Here is a 20,910-nt window from a genome sequence, read left to right as displayed (position 1 = left end):
TGATCAAACCTATCCTTAGTGAATGGAATTCAAATATCTTCCTGTAGAAGGCAGTTAAAATCTTATTTTCCTATTACACTTGTCCTTTCCTTACAGTCTCCTGAAAATTCTGCCCTTTTTTAGAACAATCCTCTTAAAAGCAAATATATGTGGCAAATCATATTGGAAAGTCTTTTATGTGAAAATGCCTCTGATGAACGTATGAAGACAATAGACGCACAAAGTTATGCTGTAAAAATGCAACCTTGTGAGCTTTTTATGGGAGGAAGTTTCATTGGATTCACTTCAAAATAACTACCCTTAAGATTGTGGTGAAAGTATTTGTGTATACCGTTCTTCATAACACAACTATGTCGGAGTAAAATATTATGATAGGGAAAGTTAAATTGCAAAGATAAAAATGTAAATGACTGTTCTTGCTGTTAAGTTTACAAGCAATCCTATGCTGGCAATGGATCAGCTTTTCCAGGCTTGTGATATACCTCTTTGATAAGGTTTCAATGGCTGCCCCATGTGTACAGACAGGTTGACAACACAATGGATGAGATATGTTTGAAAAATACAGGATTTGAAAGAATCTGATAGAAAAGCCTATACACAACATAGGTGATAAAACTGATCTTAATATTTTTGTTCTTCCAAGGAAAAATATCAATTCTCATTAGTAAGAGAAGAGTTATTAAGAAGGCTAGAATAGTATTTCCATTTCTTAGAAAATCAACTACACATGGGATTTCAGAAAAAAAAAAATCAGCATATTTAGGTAGAAGCCTCAAAACTTCCCCACTGCTACCTACTGAATATGATTTTTCAGTGTAGGCTGCAAATAGTACTGACAAGATCTGCATTAAAACCCTTTGATTTAGAAACAAGAGCATGCTCAGTAAAAAGAAAGTGCTCTCCATGTACTTCGCTTATTTTGTGAAGTTCCTCTAACATAGCCTTCCCCAGCTCAGTGCTTTTTCCAAATATATTGGACTACAAATGAAGAATACCACATTGTAGAATACTACCACAAAGCACTGCACAGGGAAAGTGAAATTATATTTAGAGATATACAAAGCAGAAGAGAACCAGTTTCTCTTTAAATTTTTACCTAAACATAAGTTCACAAATTTACCTATTTTGGCACTGGGCAACTCTTACACAAATTATAGCAGAATCACACAAGTAGTTATTTTCCTTCTTTTCATTACACTCTGGTTCTAATAAAATTTAATAATTGTTGAAATGAAGTTTTTACAATAACTTTAATTCTTCATTCTTCTCAGAAATTAAGTTTAGCATGCACTGTTCTTCCCCCTGCTGACCTGTACATATCAGGGTGAGAGTACAAGTCCAGATTATTCAGAGAGCTTAATGCCAAAGAAGTATTTGAGAGAGAAAAGAAAAGAAAGAACAAAAACCTAGGTCTCTCCACTTCATGACAATCCACTAACTCCAGTGGTTCTCACAACTGTTTATTTCCTTCATTAATTTTAATAATGCATTTCTCAGCAACATGTAAGAATTGTTCTTCCCTTCCACCACCACTATATATATTGAATGAATGAGTAAAGTGGTGTGCTGTACTGCATCTCCTAGATCACAGCCTTTTGCATATACAGCATTTATGCAAGTCCATCATTCCCTTCATATCTCAGCAATCATTGTGAAGATTTTTTCTGTGTTAACAATATATTCTTTTCATTAAAAAAAACGTTTTTAATTGCATAAGCTTTGATAAACAGAAATTGCACAAGAATAAAAATACAAAAGCAAAGTAGAAGATAAACAACTACTAATAAAACATAACTAAAACATTAAAAAAAAACTTTTGGTAATACATTTCACCTTCCTCTGTTTTTTTCTAGTTTTCATTATAAGTAATCTGATGTTCAGGGAGTTTATTTTTAGGAAAGCAATAGTATTAAGCAACAGATATTTGTACTGTAAGCTAGAAAATACAGTATGGAGAGAGCTGGGCAAAACACTTCCTGGTATTTGCTCATTAGAATAAATGGCCCGCCTTGGAAGCAAGGCTGTATCTCCAACAGGCAGAACCAGATTCCCCAGGAGTAAAGTAACCCATTTGCTTTTCTACTACAGTGCAATATAACCAGCTAAGACTCTCACGATCCATGGTTTTTCAAGATATACTTCCTAACTGATTATTAAGGTCTAGAGAGATTAAGCAAGCAGAAACTTTTAAAATGGGAATCACATTCCAGATCTATTATTTATACACACATGGATAATGCGAATGCCAGATCTTTAAGTACAAAACGATACTGAAAAGCAAGATTTTTTTTAAAAAAAGGTAAGTATACTGTATTTAGTATACAGAATCTAAAATAGGACAATGTAATATTTAATGTGTCTTTAAAATAGTGTTCGCCCTCTATTAAACGTGAGTTCATTTCTGTTGTACATGTTTGTAGAAGTTTATCGCTTTAGTACAGAAGTGCTACTTTGTTAAAAGTTTTTAATGCATTAAACGTAGTTTCTTTTGGAAGTGTGCCAGGAAATAGATCCTTCCTTTGCACAAACTTTCCTTTTTAAAACTGAGGAACGGTTACTGAAAAATATATAACAGGGCCTGTGGTCCGAGAGAGTGAATTGACACTCTCCCAGACCACACAAAAACATTGGTGTGAGGTTAACAACATCACACATAATACTAAATGAACAAGATGGTATGTCTCTCTTTGTGTCCGTACGTATGAATGTATATATATATGTGTATATATATATATATGTACACACAGAAGTTTCAAAACTTCTAAATCATGTTTTGATTTGGGGATGATATATGTTTATCATACATGTTTGAAAATGGCATTGAATTAAGGTAACAGAGAAAATCCTTTAGAGAGACACTGTCTAAACAGCCAGTTGAGAAACTTCAGCATTTTTATTACAGGAATTATGAGAAAGGGAGTGTATGTGTACATTTGCTAGCAATGACATCATCTCCTGTGTATAAAAAATACTGAATATAGAAGTCAGCAGTTCAGTTCAGCTATAACAAAGGATTCCAATAGTGTTTACATGCAAATTTACTTTAGGATCTCCATAATTCTCAATTATATATACAATCTGAACAAAATTTATTAAAAAAACATTATTATTACTTTTTCTATTAAGATATATTTTATTGTCATCAGCATGCTGTTGCGTAAATATAGTGCATTGTATTTTTACCTCTCCTTTGCTTATAAAAATATAAAGACTATTTTGAAATTGGTTATAAATTATTTGAGTATTTGATTCATCCATGGCAGCACAGAAATTAATCAACAAATTTATTATTGCACTTTGATTTTTATGTTATAAATACATTATTTTAAAATTTTTGATGTTCAGAAAGCCCCTTTACATTGAGTTGTGAATCCCACCAAGCCTGCCAAAGAACCTTGGTGTATTATTTAAAAATTAGACTATTCAAAATATTCACTCTATTTAGATGAGCCACATTGCCAATATATTTGGTTTTACCATCAATCTAACAGTAAGCAAGCAGTTAAAATAGGGGGGGGGGCGGAATCCATAAAACAAGGTTGGCCTAAAGAATTGGCAATTATTGCTCTAAAATTTGCACTACACTATTTTCCCAAGGGTGTATATCACAAGAAATGGCAGGAGACAAGCTGCTTCTAATCTTTCTGCTGCTATTGTTTTTCTCATTGAAGAGTGAGTGGGTGGGGGGGCTTCTAAATAATTTTAGATTTCCCTAGAATGCAGTTTGGAAAAACCATTTTGCATAAATAGAGCAATCAACACTGTTTAATTTAAGTTTTATTAGAGTACTTTCAATCAGGAAATATTACATCCCTCTGCTTCCGAAATGCTCAGTATGGTTCTCATCATTAATGGTTTACTCAATTGCAGAGATCTCTGCTGAAATGCTATCCAAGTTATTGGGATATTTCTCCATTACATAATATTATATCTGCCCTTTCAAACTTACAGCATAAAATTATCAATAACAGCAGACAAAATATTTGTAGAGAAACCACCCCTCCAACACTATTGTGGGAACTCACAGACAGTACTTCTAATATTACCCAACAAACATTACATGTTACAATTCTACTGCTTTGAAGGACACTTACTTTCTTGCCCCCAATACCATTAATTTAGGTCACAGATCTTTCTGAGTACTATATCTATTATATCTACAGTAATATTTTGCTCATGTTTGTTGTTGCAGATTATCTAGATTGCTCTAGTTTCATTGCAAGCCATTGTGTATAATAACTCCACCTCATTTCTTAACCATGCTGTCTTTCTCTGGGAGTGCTAACTCAATTATCTCCACCTTGTATCATTAGGGTCACATATTTGCAACAAACATCTTCTTGTCCAAGGACTTTCCAAATAAAAAGTTGTGGAAAGAATGATATTTAGACTAACTCAGGTAGAACATTCTTGGGTAATTTTTTCTACTTCTAGAGTACATAACCTAAGGGCAACATGAGGTCCTCTAAAGCCTTGGCTCTTGAGATCAGAGTTCCTCTAAAAGCTGTTGCAAAATTGTATTAATATTTTTACATGAAACGCAGAAATTAAATTATAATTTAATGTGACAGTAAACAAAAATTATAGAGTACCTTAAATTAAATTTAGTTTTCTTTCCCCATTTTCTCCTCTTATTGTTTTGGAATTCAGACCCACCATGTTATTCAAAGGCCAAGGGTAATTTTTGGTCCAACATGGTTGCACATTTCTGATCTATATGCTACTTAGAAGCAAGGAAAAAAAAAAGCACTACTATTCCAGAAAGGACTATATAGAGTCATCACAAAAAAAAAAAAAAAAAAAAAACTTCAGGGAATTATAAAGCACTTTTTTAATGGAGTAAAAAAAAATTATAATTTGCCATTCAATTTCAGAGCAAAATACAATAAAATTAAACACATTTAAAAATAGTATCTCTAAACTAAATTAAATTACTTTTGTACTATAAGAAATAGCACAGAAAAAAACAGAATTGCTTTTTTTTTTAAAGGGAGCTTTTGGGCATTTAGGATGTTGATGACATATAGATCTATTGCTTTTTGCCATCTTACTCCAAGAAAGCTATTGATCCCTTACACAGATGCTGAAGTTTGATAATGGTCTACCCTGAGCTATATAGGTAGTCCTCATTTAGCAATTGCCTTGGACAGCGACCATTTGCAGTTACAATGGTGATGAAAAGTAACTTTGCAACCAATGCCTGCATTTACAACCTTCACAGCCTCTGAGTCATGTGCTTGTCATTATAGTTAGTTGGTATGCATTGTCCTATGCCTGACCCAGGTTTTTTTTTTTTTTCCTTTCTTCCCCTCACACAGAGCAGAGAGATTGCTTAAAGAAGCTATCTGTTCTTGAGCTGCTTCTCTCTGCAGGGCAGCAGCACTCTGCAAGCAAACAGGCTCAGTTCTGTGACCTTAATTAATGATTACAACCCTCTGAAGGCTGGCAGCTACTGCCTGAAATTGACAAGACCTTAATCAGTTACATGCTGAGGCTTTTGTTTGCCTCCTAAGCAGCTTGTGGCTTGCAACTGTGAGCACACTAGGCAAACAGCTGGCACTAGCACATTCCTTTCAATGTGTATTCCCCATTGTGGGCCTGCTTACTCTCATGTAATCCCTTCCTCTCCAATGAACACAGATACAAACATTAATTCTCTTCTTGCTACTTATCCCAGCACTGGGGGATCATACCAAAGGGTGGGGGAATAGGAAAAAAGGATTATAATATTTGCCCTTTTATCTGCCTTCCCTGTGAGTCATGTTCTGGAAACCATCCCAGCTGTTTGACTTCACCCAGCTTTTTGGGGGTCATATCCCTCTGATTCTGTAAAGCAAAGGAAAGCTGAAATAAAATCTTAAGTACAGTTGTGGTCACATGATTTTCACTTAGCGACCACTTTACTTAATGACTGAGTTGCTGGTCCCACCTGCCACTGCTAAATGAGGACTACCTGTAAGAAGTTAATACGGTGCTTTGCACTGTTGGATATCTGGACACCCAGAGACACTTTGCCCTAGTAGTGCACTCTCTATACCAAGGCTGCCACTGGTAGTGACCTGGAAGTGGTGGTGAGTGCCTCTTAAGTTTGCCCTTTGAAAGTGCTGTGTAGAACTACCATTTGAGAAACCAACTGACTTCCATGGGGAAGGACAGATGTTTCTCGGAACTGCTTGCTACCACATTCTAGGGAGGCAATAGTATCTATTGTAGTAGACATGGATGCAGTCTTGCAGATGGGGTTATGTTTATCTATGTGATCATCAGGAGACTTCCTAGGATTGATACTTTCAGGTGGCTGGACGGTAGGACTTGCTGTTTCCCTTTACTCTTTCAGTAAGGAAATATGTCCTTTCTCTGTATCCCTAAAAGTTTTCAAATATTGGAGTCTGCACAACCGAGTCAACTACTTCTTTTCTCTGTTGACTAGGCAACTGAGCTTTTGAAAGTTTGGGACTATTGACTATGCATTTTTCCTCCCTTTAGTGGAAGGGACAGCAAAAACAGTCAATCATACAGATATGAAATGGATGTATATGTTCTTTAATCTGAAGTGGGCATCTATGGCTACCATCAACTAAATGAATTTTCTCAAGGCTGATGAAAGTAGGAATGGGAACCCTTGTACCGGATTTTTTTGTGAGCTGAGTGGATGGAGATATTTAAGCACACCTTCTGTAAATTCTTTTAGGGTGCATTCTGTAACAGAAATTGGAGTGCTTTACATACCAGTTGATTCTTTTTAAATCTACATTGGCCAGCCAGTTCTTTTACTCTGGGGGTATGAAGACTAAATAGGATCTTAAGTACTGCTTGATGGCACTGAGTCAAACACCTAAATCTTCAAGAGATGTTTTAGGGCCTAGAGTAGCTATTATTTTTCCTTCTGATGGAATCTGGGTGAAGTGCTTGGGAAGAAATCTGATGAATTCTTTGTCATAGCTTTGGATCTGTATTTGTAAGAAACATGTGTCTGTTCTGTTTTGATTCCACAGGTGTGCATAATCTGCCAGTCTTCTACTCATCAGAGGGAGGAAACATTGTTTGCATCCTCCTCTCAAAAACAGATCCTGTAGCCTGGTTCTCTAACTAATGCATGCAGATTGGTAATATTTTAAGAAGAGGGAGAGAAAATCATACAAATACTATCATACTATAATTTAAAAAAAGAGTGAACAAAAGTGTTTTCTAATTCTGATGATGAAGTGGTAGGTGAAGGAAGTCTCATGTATTTTTCCCAAGCCCCCACTCCACCCCATCCCCAATACATCTACTTTATTCAAAATGATGTGAAAAGTGACATTGGTGCTACGTGTTTCTGAGACCTTTTGGGAGTAATTCGAAGTGAATATAAGGTAGCCCTGTCAGTGGAAGGGTTAAGAATTAATTCCAAGTGTAGACATTTAAGAAGTGCATAGGCTGATACTTTCTAAGCAATCAAGAGCCAGAGATTTGAGTGTCTGCTGATGCAAACATTCATTCCTTTCACTGCCGTGACCAGCTGACTTCTCCCATGGGGAGCACTCACAGCTTAAGAGATGCACAACTCATGGGCAGCACCTCAGCTGCTACAATTGTTGAGGGCTTTTGAGGTGAAAAGGGAATTAATTTGGCATGAATGAAGGCTCAACTCTTCAAGTCTGGTCATCTGTGGTGGCTCAGCAGTTTCTACTACTGTAATGTACTAAGGGACAGTGCTGTGTTATTCATGTGATTACCAGCCATTGGGAGGGGGAGGAAGAATTGAAAATAAAAAGAAAAGAATGGTGAAAAGATGACAAAGTAAAGGCATTTGGATGTGAAGGTTTTTGCAGAGCGTGTGCACTGGAGTATCACAGGGCTACATCAAGGGACCACCTCTTCTCCTCTCAGGAACGGAGATAAAGAACTTGGTCTTATTTCTAGAATGCGTGGAAGAAATATTAGAGCTTTACAGCTCTTTGGATTAAAAACAAGAAGATGCTAGGAGCACAAACACAGTGTCTTGTCTCCAACTCCACATAACGAACTGATCTGCAACAGCAGACAAATGCATGATTCAAATAATAAATACAGCTGCTTTAAGGAGTTGCAGATACGTGCAACATTTGCAACTTCACACATTCTGAAGCATGCACAGCCCTGATACCTATGTACTGCATTAAAATATTGGTTTATATGTTGATCATTTTAATTTGCCAAAAAAGGATAAAATGCAGGAAAGAAATATTGTGCCAGTATTAAAAAGTGAAAAGAAATGTGTATTTCAGTTTCTACAGTGGGGCAAAAAAGTATTTAGTCAGCCACCAATTGTGCAAGTTCTCCCACTTAAAAAGATGAGAGAGGTCTGTAATTTTCATCATAGGTATACCTCAACTATGAGAGACAAAATGGGAAAAGAAATCCAGAAAATCACATTGTCTGATTTTTAAAGAATTTATTTGCAAATCATGGTGGGAAATAAGTATTTGGTCAATATCAAAAGTTCATCTCAATACTTTGTTATATATCCTTTGTTGGCAATGACAGAGGTCAAACGTTTTCTGTAAGTCTTCACAAAGTTTTCACACACTGTTGCTGGTATTTTGGCCCATTCCTCCATGCAGATCTCCTCTAGAGCAGTGATGTTTTGGGGCTGTTGCTGGGCAACACGGACTTTCAACTCCCTCCAAAGGTTTTCCATGGGGTTGAGATCTGGAGACTGGCTAGGCCACTCCAGGACCTTGAAATGCTTCTTATGAAGCCACTCCTTCGTTGCCCGGGCAGTGTGTTTGGGATCATTGTCATGCTGAAAGACCCAGCCACGTTTCATCTTCAATGCCCTTGCTGATGGAAAGAGGTGTTCACTCAAAATCTCACAATACATGGCCCCATTCATCCTTTCCTTTACACGGATCAGTCGTCCTGGTCCCTTTGCAGAAAAACAGCCCCAAAGCATGATGTTTCCACCCCCATGCTTCATAGTAGGTATGGTGTTCTTTGGATGGAACTCAGCATTCTCTCTCCTCCAAACACAACGAGTTTAGACCAAAACGTTCTACTTTGGTTTCATCTGACCATATGACATTCTCCCAATCCTCTTCTGGATCATCCAAATGCTCTCTAGCAAACTTCAGACAGGCCCGGACATGTACTGGCTTAAGCAGGGGGACACATCTGGCACTGCAGGATTTGAGTCCCTGGCGGCATAGTGTGTTACTGATGGTAGCCTTTGTTACTTTGGTCCCAGCTCTCTGCAGGTCATTCACTAGGTCCCCCCATGTGGTTCTGGGATTTTTGCTCACCATTCTTGTGATCATTTTGACCCCATGGGGTGAGATCTTGCATGGAGCCCCAGATCAAGGGAGATTATCAGTGGTCTTGTATGTCTTCCATTGTCTAATTATTGCTCCCACAGTTGCTTGCCTATTGCAGATTCAGTCTTCCCAGCCTGGTGCAGGTCTACAATTTTGTTTCTGGTGTCCTTCGACAGCTCCTTGGTCTTGGCCATAGTGGAGTTTGGAGTGTGACTGTTTGAGGTTGTGGACAGGTGTCTTTTATACTGATAACAAGGTCAAACAGGTGCCATTACTACAGGTAACGAGTGGAGGACAGAGGAGCCTCTTAAAGAAGTAGTTACAGGTCTGTGAGAGCCAGACATCTTGCTTGTTTGTAGGTGACCAAATACTTATTTCCCACCATGATTTGCAAATAAATTCTTTAAAAATCAGACAATGTGATTTTCTGGATTTTTTTCCCCATTTTGTCTCTCATAGTTGAGGTATACCTATGATGAAAATTACAGGCCTCTCTCATCTTTTTAAGTGGGAGAACTTGCACAATTGGTGGCTGACTAAAACTTTTTTGCCCCACTGTATATACCTTTCAAAACAGCTTTTTAACAAGGATACAAAGAGCTTACAAGAAATTATAAATTTTTATTTAAATTTAAACTGTAAACTGTAAATATGTAGCAAAATTTTACAGCTTCTCTTTATAACAATTTCTGCCATACTTCTAATATGACTGTGGATTAGTAAATGCTAATGAAAGTGATTTTAATCCTCAGGTTTACACTACTGCCCTGGGTTTAATACATCTGAACTATAATATATTCACCAGAGATGAAAGACCGCCTTCAAGAGCTTAAACTGAGAGCAAAGGAACTACAATTATTTGAAGAGAAGAGCAGTGTTGTTAATGCTATTACAGTGGAACAAGGAGAACTTGAACAAGCAGCTGTTATTTTTGAAAAGGAGCCTGTAACGGAAAGGTACTTGCATGAAATACAACAACTTCATAATGATATTAGCAATTTGGCAATCGATGTTGAAAAGTTTAGTCAGCAGCAGAAGAGTCTGATAGCTTCCATGAGAAGATTCAGTGTGCTTAAAAAAGAATGCAGAAACACAAAAGCAATTAAAGTTCGAGCAGAGCACATTAATAAGTGCTTGGATGATCTGTCAAAAATAGTGAAAAAGGAAGAAAAAGAACATAGCTCATCATCTGCCATTACAAGAGTCCTCAGTTCTCAGCGTGCAGTCCTATTCCGTCGTTTCCAAGACATAATGATTCTGTACAATAATGCTATAACAGCCAAACAAGAAAAATGTAAGGATTTCATTGTACGTCAGCTGGAAGTGGCAGGAAAAGAAGTATCAGAGGAAGAACTGAATAATATGGTTGAACAAGGGAAATGGGAAATCTTCAATGAAAATCTGCTCACAGAGGTCAAGATTACTAAAGCTCAGTTATCTGAGATTGAACAAAGACATCGAGAACTGGTCAATCTGGAGAATCAGGTGAAAGATTTAAAGGGCCTCTTTTTTCAAATCTCACTTTTGGTAGAAGAACAAGGTGAAATGATCAACAACATTGAAATGGAAATCATTAATACTCAGGATTATGTCCAAGTATCAAGAGAAAAGTTCAGGCTAGCAGCTAAATATAGAAAAAAGAATCCATGCAAAGTACTATGTTGTTGGTGTTGTCCCTGCTGCAAATGATGTGTCCTCTGGGCAATTAAAACTTAAGTTCTGATCCAGAAAATACTGAATAGGACTAAACTTGATATGGGGAAGGTGGGGTTGCTGTATTATTAGGAACAGGTACAATTTTTCACATGGTATTTCCTTTCCTTAGTCACATTACCTAATAGAGACTTTGCTAAGAGAAACATTCACCATTGAAGAACACACACTGAAAATCATGAAAAGGGATCAAATGGAATAGAACAACCTTACCAATGTTCATATACCATTATTCTTTGGGGGCTAACTAAACAATTCCTTGCTACAACTCTGAAGAATGGGAATAGTTTCCTCCTTCCTAGGTACAGCTTTAAAAGGCCAAATGATAGTGTGAATGTAATATCAAGGAGTATCAGTAACAATTCATTATGACATCACAAGTACTAGTGAAGTAGCTGTTAGAAACAAAGGCACAACTGTACTGTCATATTTAATTTCAGCCAGTTTCTCTGGAATTAAATGTATCTTCCTACCAATTTTGTTCAAGTAGTTTGGGTAAAGAAAAACTGCAAACCTACTGTGACGTAAGTTAGGATATACAGATAGTCCTTGGCTTACGTCCATTCATTCAGCGATTGTTCAAAGTTAAGGTGGTGTTTGAAAAATGGACATATGACTGATCCTCAAAGTTCTGGCCATTGCCACACCCTTGCAGTCACATGACTATAATCCAGGTGTACCTGGCTCACGATTATGATGTCGCAGGAAGCCACAGTCATGTGATCACATTTGCGACCTTCCCTGCCAGCTTCCCACAAGCAAAGTCAATGGGGAAGCTGGCAGAGAACGTCACAGGTTGTCCTGGCTTACCTGTGCCTGCGTGGCACCCTTCACCCTACAGAGTTTCTGCAGTCGTAAAGTACGATGTCACATGGCTGCATCGCTTAGCAACAGCAATCCTGGCAGTCCCAGTAGTTGTCATAACTCCAAGATGTGTAGGTCATTAAGCTATAAGAGTTCCAGGTAAGGAGTGTGGGGGTGCCATGGGGGGTGCAGGAGATCCAGTGCAAGCCATGCATAAATCAAGGAAGGTTTGGGAGATCCAGCGCAGGCCACACAAATTGGGGGAGGTTTGGGAGGGCCGGCAGAGGCTGCGCACAGGCAGGAGTGTGTGCTGCAAGTGGGAGCTACTTACCGGAGTGACTTGCAACCTTCCCTGCTGGCTTCCCTATTGACTTTGCTTGTGGGAAGCCGGCAGGGAAGGTAGCAAATGGCAATCACGTGACTGCAGCTCCCTGCGACTTCATAATAGCAAGCCGAGTGCCCCGATTGCGATCATGTGACTACTGGGATGCTGCGATGGCTAAAACTTCAGGGACTGGTCATACGTCCGTTTTTTCAGTGCCATCGTAGTTTTGAATGGTCACTGAATGAATGGATGTTAGCCGAGGACTACCTGTATACTTTTAATTGAAACAGTACGTTGTTTAATAATAACCATAATATTGAAATAGGTTAAAAATTTAAAGTAACCAAAAAAAGTAATTATAAAACCCAGTCTTCATAAAAGCTTCAAGAACGTATTGTAGACTACAGTTGTTTTATATATTTCAGATTCCAAATCACTGGTAAAAGTCTACAAGTCAAAGTGGCTAACATCAGGGTATTTTGGAAACTGTTTATCTGTTAACTGAGGTTTCAGTGTGTATATCATGTATAAACTGCTGCAAGAAGAATTTTGTGTGCATGACCGGAATTTACATATCCCTTAGCTCATAAGACAAATTATCCCAGCTGCAGAGTTTCTCTGAATTTTTAAATTATATATTAAAAGTATAAATTAATACATTTCATTTTGTCTTCAAGAAAACAGCCATAAACCCACACATAAAACTAAAACCAAGGTTACAGACTTGGGCAAACACACTGTTACTATATATAAACATGCTAATCTCAAAAAATATAAATAATAATATAAATTAGAATGTGAATATATATGCACCATAAGATTTCAGCAAACACAGTAGGATATTTTTTCTTTTACTTTTATAAATCTTCTCTCCCAAGCAGTCTTTCCATTACTGAAAGTCTCCAAATATTTAAAATATATTTTGCTATGGTAATGTAAAAGGAAAAAAAAAAAAACCTCCCTCAAGAAACAATCATTTCAATGCATTATTGCTATTATATTCCTTGACTACAACTATGCATTATAAGAATTAGGCATGACCACAGAGCAGAAACCAAAACTATACTTCAATGGCCATGTCATTATAAGATTCTTTTAGTCACTTTGGAAATATACTTTGTCCCTAAATAAGTCACAACACTATAATCTGTGTTATAGATTATAACTATATATACACTATAAACCAATAAATGTGCTAATACTATGCCTTAAAAAAGGAGGAGATTATGCAATCATAATTATTCAAGAAGAGGTTCTCTTTTGCTAAGAAGGTAACTTTTCATGCTATCAGTAACCTCTGTTCTGTTGGTTGTCAATTAATCACATTTCACAAATGCATATTCAATTTACTGTACTGTATATAAAAAAGTGTTCTACTTAAAGACAATTACTGCTTATTATATAAGGTACAAATCTATCACTAGTATAAAACAAGCTCTAATGTATGTATGAGAAATAGTAAAATAAACTACATTCCCATGTTAGAGAACTAGAGAGAAATTGTGTTGTATTGTGATCATAAGGGAGGAATGGTAGGAAAAGATCTGAAACATATAGCTATGCTTCAAAATGAAGCATACATCTTGGCCAAAGTAAATCTGGAAAACCACTGGATATTTAAAGGGTAAAAAATGAACAAGTTCTATATTTTTTTCTGTAATGAAATGTACATAATACACTGTTAAGATAAGAAACTCACACATACGTACACACTTCATTAGAGAAGCCTAATAAAATGCAACTATTTAGTCATGTAGAACAGAAAAGAAGTAAGAACTGATGATGTGTGATATGACTGTGATTTAAGAAGAACTAGCTTAATACGGATTACTTATATTTTCTAAAATACTGGCAGCTAAGTATACCACGTATCCCCGTCAAGTCAAAAGGCAATCCACAGATCACTATGTCAAAATTTTATTCTATGGAAGTTAAAACTATAAATTATTATTTATAATAATGCTAAGTGTTTCAATACTTATTCAGTAGTGCACAACTGTAGTAATCATCATTATATTTTAATGAATTTCTGCAATCCAAATACAATTTTTAATAAACTCATTTGTTCTTATTTACTTTTCAACATATATACTCTGGTTTCTATCAAATATTCAAGATAGCTTATCATTAGCCATAATTTAATGACCATAGAAAGAAGAAAAAGATGTATAAATACAGCAATTCAGAAAGGTGTCCTGTTTCATCTTGGATTCAAGGTGGGTGGGAATGGCTTGAAATAATTAAGTATATTATAGGATAATAGTTATGTTTAGAAGCTCAGAACATCACAGATTATACTCTGAAAATGTAGAGACAGATTTGGAATAATGCATTTATCAACATTTATAGTTATTAATCATTGAAATAACCTGGGGAAACAAGGTGGCACAGCCAGCTGGGAACAATTAACCATGTTTTTTTTAATTGAGAAGTGATAAGCAGTTCTTATCAGCAAATCCCCTCAATCAGAATCTAATTATCTGCAATATTTAACTAATATCAATTGCCTGATTTTTAATATGGCATATATTTTGCTAAAGTTTGAAAAAAGAAAAATTAAACCAAGGAGTGGTTTTCTATTGCTAATTCAGAATAATTACATACAGAGAAAATGGCAGTAAACCTATATGTCTTTCACAAAATGGCTCTAAAATATCTAAATTATTAAAATTATTTCATTCAAACCATGATGTAGAAACATTATAGCTGTCTCAAATATTGTGCATACTGTGTTTTAGAAGAAGGCACTGTAAATATACAAAGACCTGTTATTCACAATATGTTCATTTCCAAATCAAAGAGAAAGAATCTCCACTTCTCAGTGTTTCTGAGTTATTTCACAAAACAAATCTTTAAGCCTTGTCCAATTGGCTTTAATGGGTCAGTTAAGCAAACATTAATTTTTTTTTACATTAAAATCAATTCCTAAAAGTGCTTAGCTTTGGATGAATCGTCACATTACTATTTAATTCTCCGAGAAAAGAAAATAACTAGTTTATTTTGCAGAAGTATCAACCACAGAGAATTTTATTCATTACAGTATTTCCTTGAAAACTTCTAACTAATGAGAAAGTATCTTGACATATTATTAATTTTTTAGTTTGTTTGATGTCAGTTCCCAGAAGTTAACAATATTTAGAATGCATCAATTGCACCCTCTTGTGTTGAGCATGCATATCTCTTTAATAATATTTCTTCATATACTTATATTTTAATACTGTATCAATCATAATAGCCAAGAGTTAACTGCTACAGACAAGACTAGCATATAAAACAGAATACGTATATAGAACTATTATGGACTTTATTTATGTAGCGCAATTTTACCAGATTTGACCCACCATTTCTAATTATTTTAACAGTAGTACAATCTTTTTTTTTTCAATATATAGTATTTAAGTATGTTTAAATCTATGTTACTTACACCAGTACAGGTTTCCCTGATATCTTGGGATGTCTTAGAACTTCTGATATTGTTTCTTTTGTCTCTTCCATTCTTTCCACATCACTTGAATCCACAACAAATATTACTCCATAGGATTCAGCATAGTAATTCTTCCAGATGCCCCGGATACGTTTTCCACCTCCTAAGTCAAAAATTGTGACTTCAAACCATCCTTGTTTAAGGTCAATTTTAGAAAAGCCCACCGTTGGAGCCACATCTTCAGGGGATTCTGACAAAATTAAAGTATATGTATGAGAGACAGGTCAGTGAAGTTTGAGTAAGGATTTATACTTATTTTAATGCCCTAATAATGTATTAGACTTATCTCCCACAGGTACTTTTGGAGAATAGACAATATATTCAGAACATTTCATGTTTTCCCCAAAACAATTTGGAGAGGAACAGAACAGAAGGTAGGCAATTATCCGCGGTTGGGAAGAAATTGCAGGGCTTCATACTTCTAGAATAAGAATAAAGAAAAGAAGAATGGGTAACACTCCTATTATATTACACTACTCATGAGTTACACAGATTACTGGTTGTTATGTAATAGTTACATATGGATTACAAACGGATGCATAAGAATTATGTAAGCAGCATGTAAATATATTTCTACATGAAAACAAACAGCATTTATTATGACTTGACCTACTGTGAATTCTGATATGACCAATTACACCTCATTAATTCCAAGCTTTAATATACATCTGTACTAATGCTAAGCATTTTATTTTACTGTACAAGTAAAAAATCACATTATTAATCATTAGCATATGAGTGTATCAAAGCTAACTAATACTTAATTGTTTCAAAGCAACAGTAACATTAAAATGATGCACACTTTTACTGAAAATATATTTCAGACCTTACCTATCCAAGAAGAATTTGAATGAAACTTTTATTAGTCAGGATCTAGAGAGTTCCATATGCAATGTTGGGGAAATTGAATTTTCTTTTATGACTACCTTGCATGAACTGGAATTCCTTAGCACTCAGACATGGACTTTCATGACTTCAGAGAACTGCCATTTCAGGGGCAAAGATAAGCCTTTGTGTGTATGTGAGCTCTTTCTATTCAGGGGATTCAAATGGAAGATTTCTATCTTAATTGAACATTCCTAGAAATAATATTCTGAAGATAGTGGAAACAGTTTGTTTTACACACTAATAAATCCCATCAGTAACCTTATCTAAATTCACTATACGTAATCTTTATGTTTATATATGTGGAGTCCTTGGTGTTCCCTGAGCTTGGTTGCTTGTTTGCATACATTTCATTACATAACATCATCAGTGCTAGTGAGTATGGAGTTTGTTCCCTGTTTATATACAATAGCTTATCCTGCCAGTGTTGGTGCATGTGCGGTTTTCTCCTTGGTAGTTCCTTGATTAGGGTATTGTTTTCTGCTTGATTGTCTGTCTAATGTTAATCCCTGCTTATCTGGGTGTTGGCTACTGGAGGGGATGTGTTTTGGTCTTTTTGTTTCCTTCTTAGCTTTTTGTTGTCTCTTTTAAATGGTGTGTAAATATTATTTATTTGTCTATGTGTCTAGTGATGGCTGATTTGTTTGAATGCCAAGCTTCCAGAAATTCCCTAGCATTTTTAGATTTAGCTTGATCTAATATGCTCACAGGTTCCCAGCTGAAATTGTGGCTGAGCATGACCATGTGTTGTGAGATTAAAGAATTTTCATCGTGTCTTCTGACTGCTAGTTGGTATTCATGGATGCACTCTGCTAGTTTTCTGCCCATCTGTCCTACACAATGGCTGTTACAGTCCTTACGTTGTACGTTGTAGATGGCTCCTGTTCTTTCCTTCTTGGGCTACTGGGTCTTTTGGTTTATTTAAGAAGTTTTGGAGGGTTCAAGTTGGTTTGTGTGCTATGGTGATGCCATATGGTTGTAATGGTCTGTTGGTTGTTTCTGAGCTCTTTCTGATGTATGGTAGTGTTACTTTTTCATAGCTTGTGTTGGTTGCACTATAGTGGGTTAAGTGGCCAGGCACTTTTTGATAAAGTTGTGTGAGTATCCATTTTGTTGGAAGATGTTGTATAGGCAGTCAGTTTCGTTTTTCTGGTGTTCCGGGTTGCTACAGTGCATTTGTGCTCGTCTGAATAATGTTCTTACACAGCTCTTCTTGTGGGAAGTTGGGTTGTTACTTTGGCAATGGAGCACTTGGTTAGTGTTGGTTGTTTTTCAATAGACCTGCATTTCTAATATGCCATCATTTCCTCTGCAGATGAGGATGTCCAGGTAGGGTGCTGGGTTGTTGTTTTCTTCTTCCCTTCTGAATTTTATTCCTCTGAAGATGTTATTGTTTCATGTGTCTTCTCTAGTTGTTCCTTTTTTATTATGATGGTGTTGGATCCATACTTTTGGTTTTATGTGTGGGAGTGCTATAGTTCCTAGATGTTGCATTACAGTTTCTGCTATGAGTCCTGAGAGTGGTGATTCCATGGGTGTTCCTCTGATTTTTTGGTATATGTGTCCGCCAAACTAAAAGTAGGTAATGAGGCAGAGGTTGATGAGGTCCGTGACTCTGGATATTTCAATCTTAGTGTATTTGGCTAGGTTGGGTGCATTATGTAGTACTGCTGCCATGGATTCTTTTGCTAGTTTTGGATCTATGGAGGTGAAGAGTGCTATGAGATTGAATGAAACCATAATTTCATCTTCTTCTATTTTTACGTCTTTGATTTTCTGGAGGCACTGTAGTGGGGAATTGATATAATATCTGCTTCCCTTTATGAGATGTCCAAACTTTTTTGTAAGTTCTTTCGCTATGTTGTAAGTTCAGGTCCTTGGTAATGATACAATTGGACGAAGAGGTGCGTTGGACTTGTGTATTTTGGAGCATCCATAGAAGTGGGAAGATGGGTCCACTGCTTTTCATCACCCCTGTTCTTCTTTTGTGATTTGATCTTTCTTGATTAGGTCATTGAGAGTTCTCTTGATCTCGTGGTCCAGTTTCTGTATTGGGTTGGTGTTTATTGGGATGTAGGTTTCTTTGTCCTGATGATGTTACCTAATTGGGTAATGAAATGTCTGCAAGCAAACAACCTAGCTCAGAGAGCACCAAGGACTCCACAGTTCAACCCTGAGCCATATATATTATCTTCTATTGGAATTTATGTATGTATTAACAAAGCTTTAGCACTGTCTTAAAAATACAATTCACAGGCTTTCCAACAGCTCAAATGTTATCTATTCAGAGCCTGTGCACCAGCTACTTTATTAGTACTGTTCAAAGGGGGAAAATGATACTGAATGGATTTGGGATGACTGAAGAAATAAAACTGAGGGAATAAAAACTGGCAAATTATTGGTACTTTCTAATTATAAATGGGATACAAAATTATTAATAGAATCACACTTTGCATATATAATTTCATTTCAGTTTATTAATTATATCCCAAATCAGTGTCACAAAATAGGTTGTACCTGTAACATTTATAAATGAACATTTCTGCTGTATGCTCATTAATGGCTGCTTCAGCTTCTACAGCAAAGAGGAGTTATTGCACATCAAGAAGCAGGAAAAGGAGAGGAGAACCATCAATTTTCTATCTTATATAAAAAGTGAAATGCCTCATTAAGCTGAAGATATTTTATATATTCATAATAATTAAGCCAAATTTATGTCAGCAATTTGTCAAAGACCATGAAAACTTACCAACAATTATTCTCTTTTATTTTAAACAGAGGTACTAGAAATGAAAGGCTTTATGACCTTTCAGAAGCTTTCAATACCATCAATATATTAACTCAATCACCTATGAGAGCTGGACTAGAAAGCACTGTTTTGCAGTGGTTTTCCTCCCTCCTAAAGGGGAGGTTCCAGTGAAAGTGGGAGAAACTGTGCCCTAAATCTCTCCATTACAGGATGCCACAGGGTTCAACACTCTCAATATATCATGGGATTAGATATCATCAGTATGCAGAATATACTTAGTTGCATATTTAAATCACTGGCCAAACACTTGGTAGAGGTCTTATCCCAGTGCCTGGAGATTGCTAGGGTTTGAATGGAGATGAAAAGACTCAGGCTCAATCCTAACTATAGGTTCAAAAGCCCTCTAATACCAGGTATAATCCATCCTTGGTTCTGGGCTGGGCTGCTCTGCCACATGCAGAACTGGATTGTAATTTGGAGGTCCTCCTGGACTCATAACTCCTGTTTGAAAAGCAGGCAGCAACTATGCCTAGGACTATCTTTGCACAGCAACATCTACTGTATCAATTATCACCTTTCCTGGACTGGGAGGCTCTACTCATGACTACGTTAGCTTTCATTTATTGCAATGTGCTCTACGTGGGACTGCCCTCAAAGACCAACCAGAAGTTTCAAATGGCCAGTGTACAATGGTTTTTGTACTGATAGGAGTCTCTGGATTCTCCCATGTAACACTTTTACTGCAATAAGTGCACATGTTACACTTTTCTTCCAGGTCCAATTCAAGGTACTTGTTGCCATCTTTAAAATCCTACATGGTTTAGGAACTGATTACCTATGGGATCAATTTCTCCCAGTGCCTTTTGCTTACCCAGTATGATCAAGGACAGTAGGCTTTCTACAGCTGCCTTAAGAAATGTTATTTTCAGGGACCAAGAGATAAGCCTTCTCAGTCACAACTCCCCTTCCTATTCCCTTTTTTTTGGGGGGGGGTAGTGGGGAGCCAGCAAAATCTAGTTATTCCAGAGACTTGGAAGTAGATTTGTGCTCCTCCTGCTTTGGATTTGGATGTTGTTGGTTGTTATTCAGGGAATTCTTGTTTTGCTTTGTCATTTGTTACGAACATTTATTAAAATGTTCATATTATATTATAAGCCACTTAGAGCCCTGTTTGAATTGGGCCAGTATATAAACTGCAGCAAACAAGCAAATAAATAAATAAATGTGGCCTTTGAATCTAGGGGCTCTAACTCCACCTGTATTCTGCCTATGACAAGGAGTGAAACAATTTATTTCACAGTCTAACTTTAATTACTGACAGTGGACAAAAAAAGCAGCAATACCAAGGGCCTTCAACACAGGCATGATGTTCTCACTGCCAAGGATCTTTATTGTTGGTATTTCCATCACCTTAATTCCCTATCAATTGCTATTCAGGATGACGAGGAGTAATTCTAAGGTATCTGCAAATATGCCTAACAAGAAGCCAAAGAACAAGCATACAATTATGCATATAGTTCAATGTTCTATTTCCACCCACTGCACAAGTGCCAAACAAAAAATGTAGGTTAAAAAATGAAATCTGCAGTAGCAAAAGGCAAGAAAACTCAAGGTCTATACATGATTTTTAGTGCTGCTTCTTTTTCTTTAAATTCTAGGGGATGTGCATGTGTGT

The 20,910-nt window shown here is 36.5% G+C and overlaps 2 protein-coding genes across 4 annotated transcripts in view; one reads left to right on the top strand and one right to left on the bottom strand.

Annotated features, from left to right (window-relative positions):
• ARL13B (ARF like GTPase 13B) overlaps window positions 1-20,910 on the bottom strand; it is a 54,502-nt gene that overhangs the window by 28,031 nt on the left and 5,561 nt on the right. For all 3 annotated transcript variants that reach the window (XM_025163913.2, XM_007423926.3, XM_088144519.1), the window contains exon 4: window positions 15,542-15,791. In XM_025163913.2, the coding sequence (XP_025019681.1) occupies window positions 15,542-15,791 (250 nt within the window). The remainder of the gene's footprint in view (window positions 1-15,541; window positions 15,792-20,910) is intronic.
• Window positions 1,979-14,322, top strand: STX19 (syntaxin 19). The gene is made up of 2 exons (XM_088144520.1): window positions 1,979-2,299; window positions 10,028-14,322. Exon 2 carries the CDS (start codon window positions 10,083-10,085, stop codon window positions 10,962-10,964), a length of 882 nt encoding a protein of 293 aa, XP_088000646.1. The 5' UTR covers window positions 1,979-2,299; window positions 10,028-10,082; the 3' UTR covers window positions 10,965-14,322.

This window comes from Python bivittatus, unplaced genomic scaffold, assembly GCF_059951505.1.
Source record: "Python bivittatus isolate LINGU-HERP-01145 unplaced genomic scaffold, Pbiv_v1 ctg000350_np1212, whole genome shotgun sequence".
In the NCBI taxonomy this organism is placed as follows: Eukaryota; Metazoa; Chordata; class Lepidosauria; order Squamata; family Pythonidae; genus Python; species Python bivittatus.
This window is presented reverse-complemented; position numbering and strand designations above follow the sequence as displayed.

What these genes read in the sequence shown, in the direction of transcription:
- STX19 (XM_088144520.1), top strand. Translation starts at nt 10,083, where the DNA reads ATGAAAGACCGCCTTCAAGAGCTTAAACTGAGAGCAAAGGAACTACAA.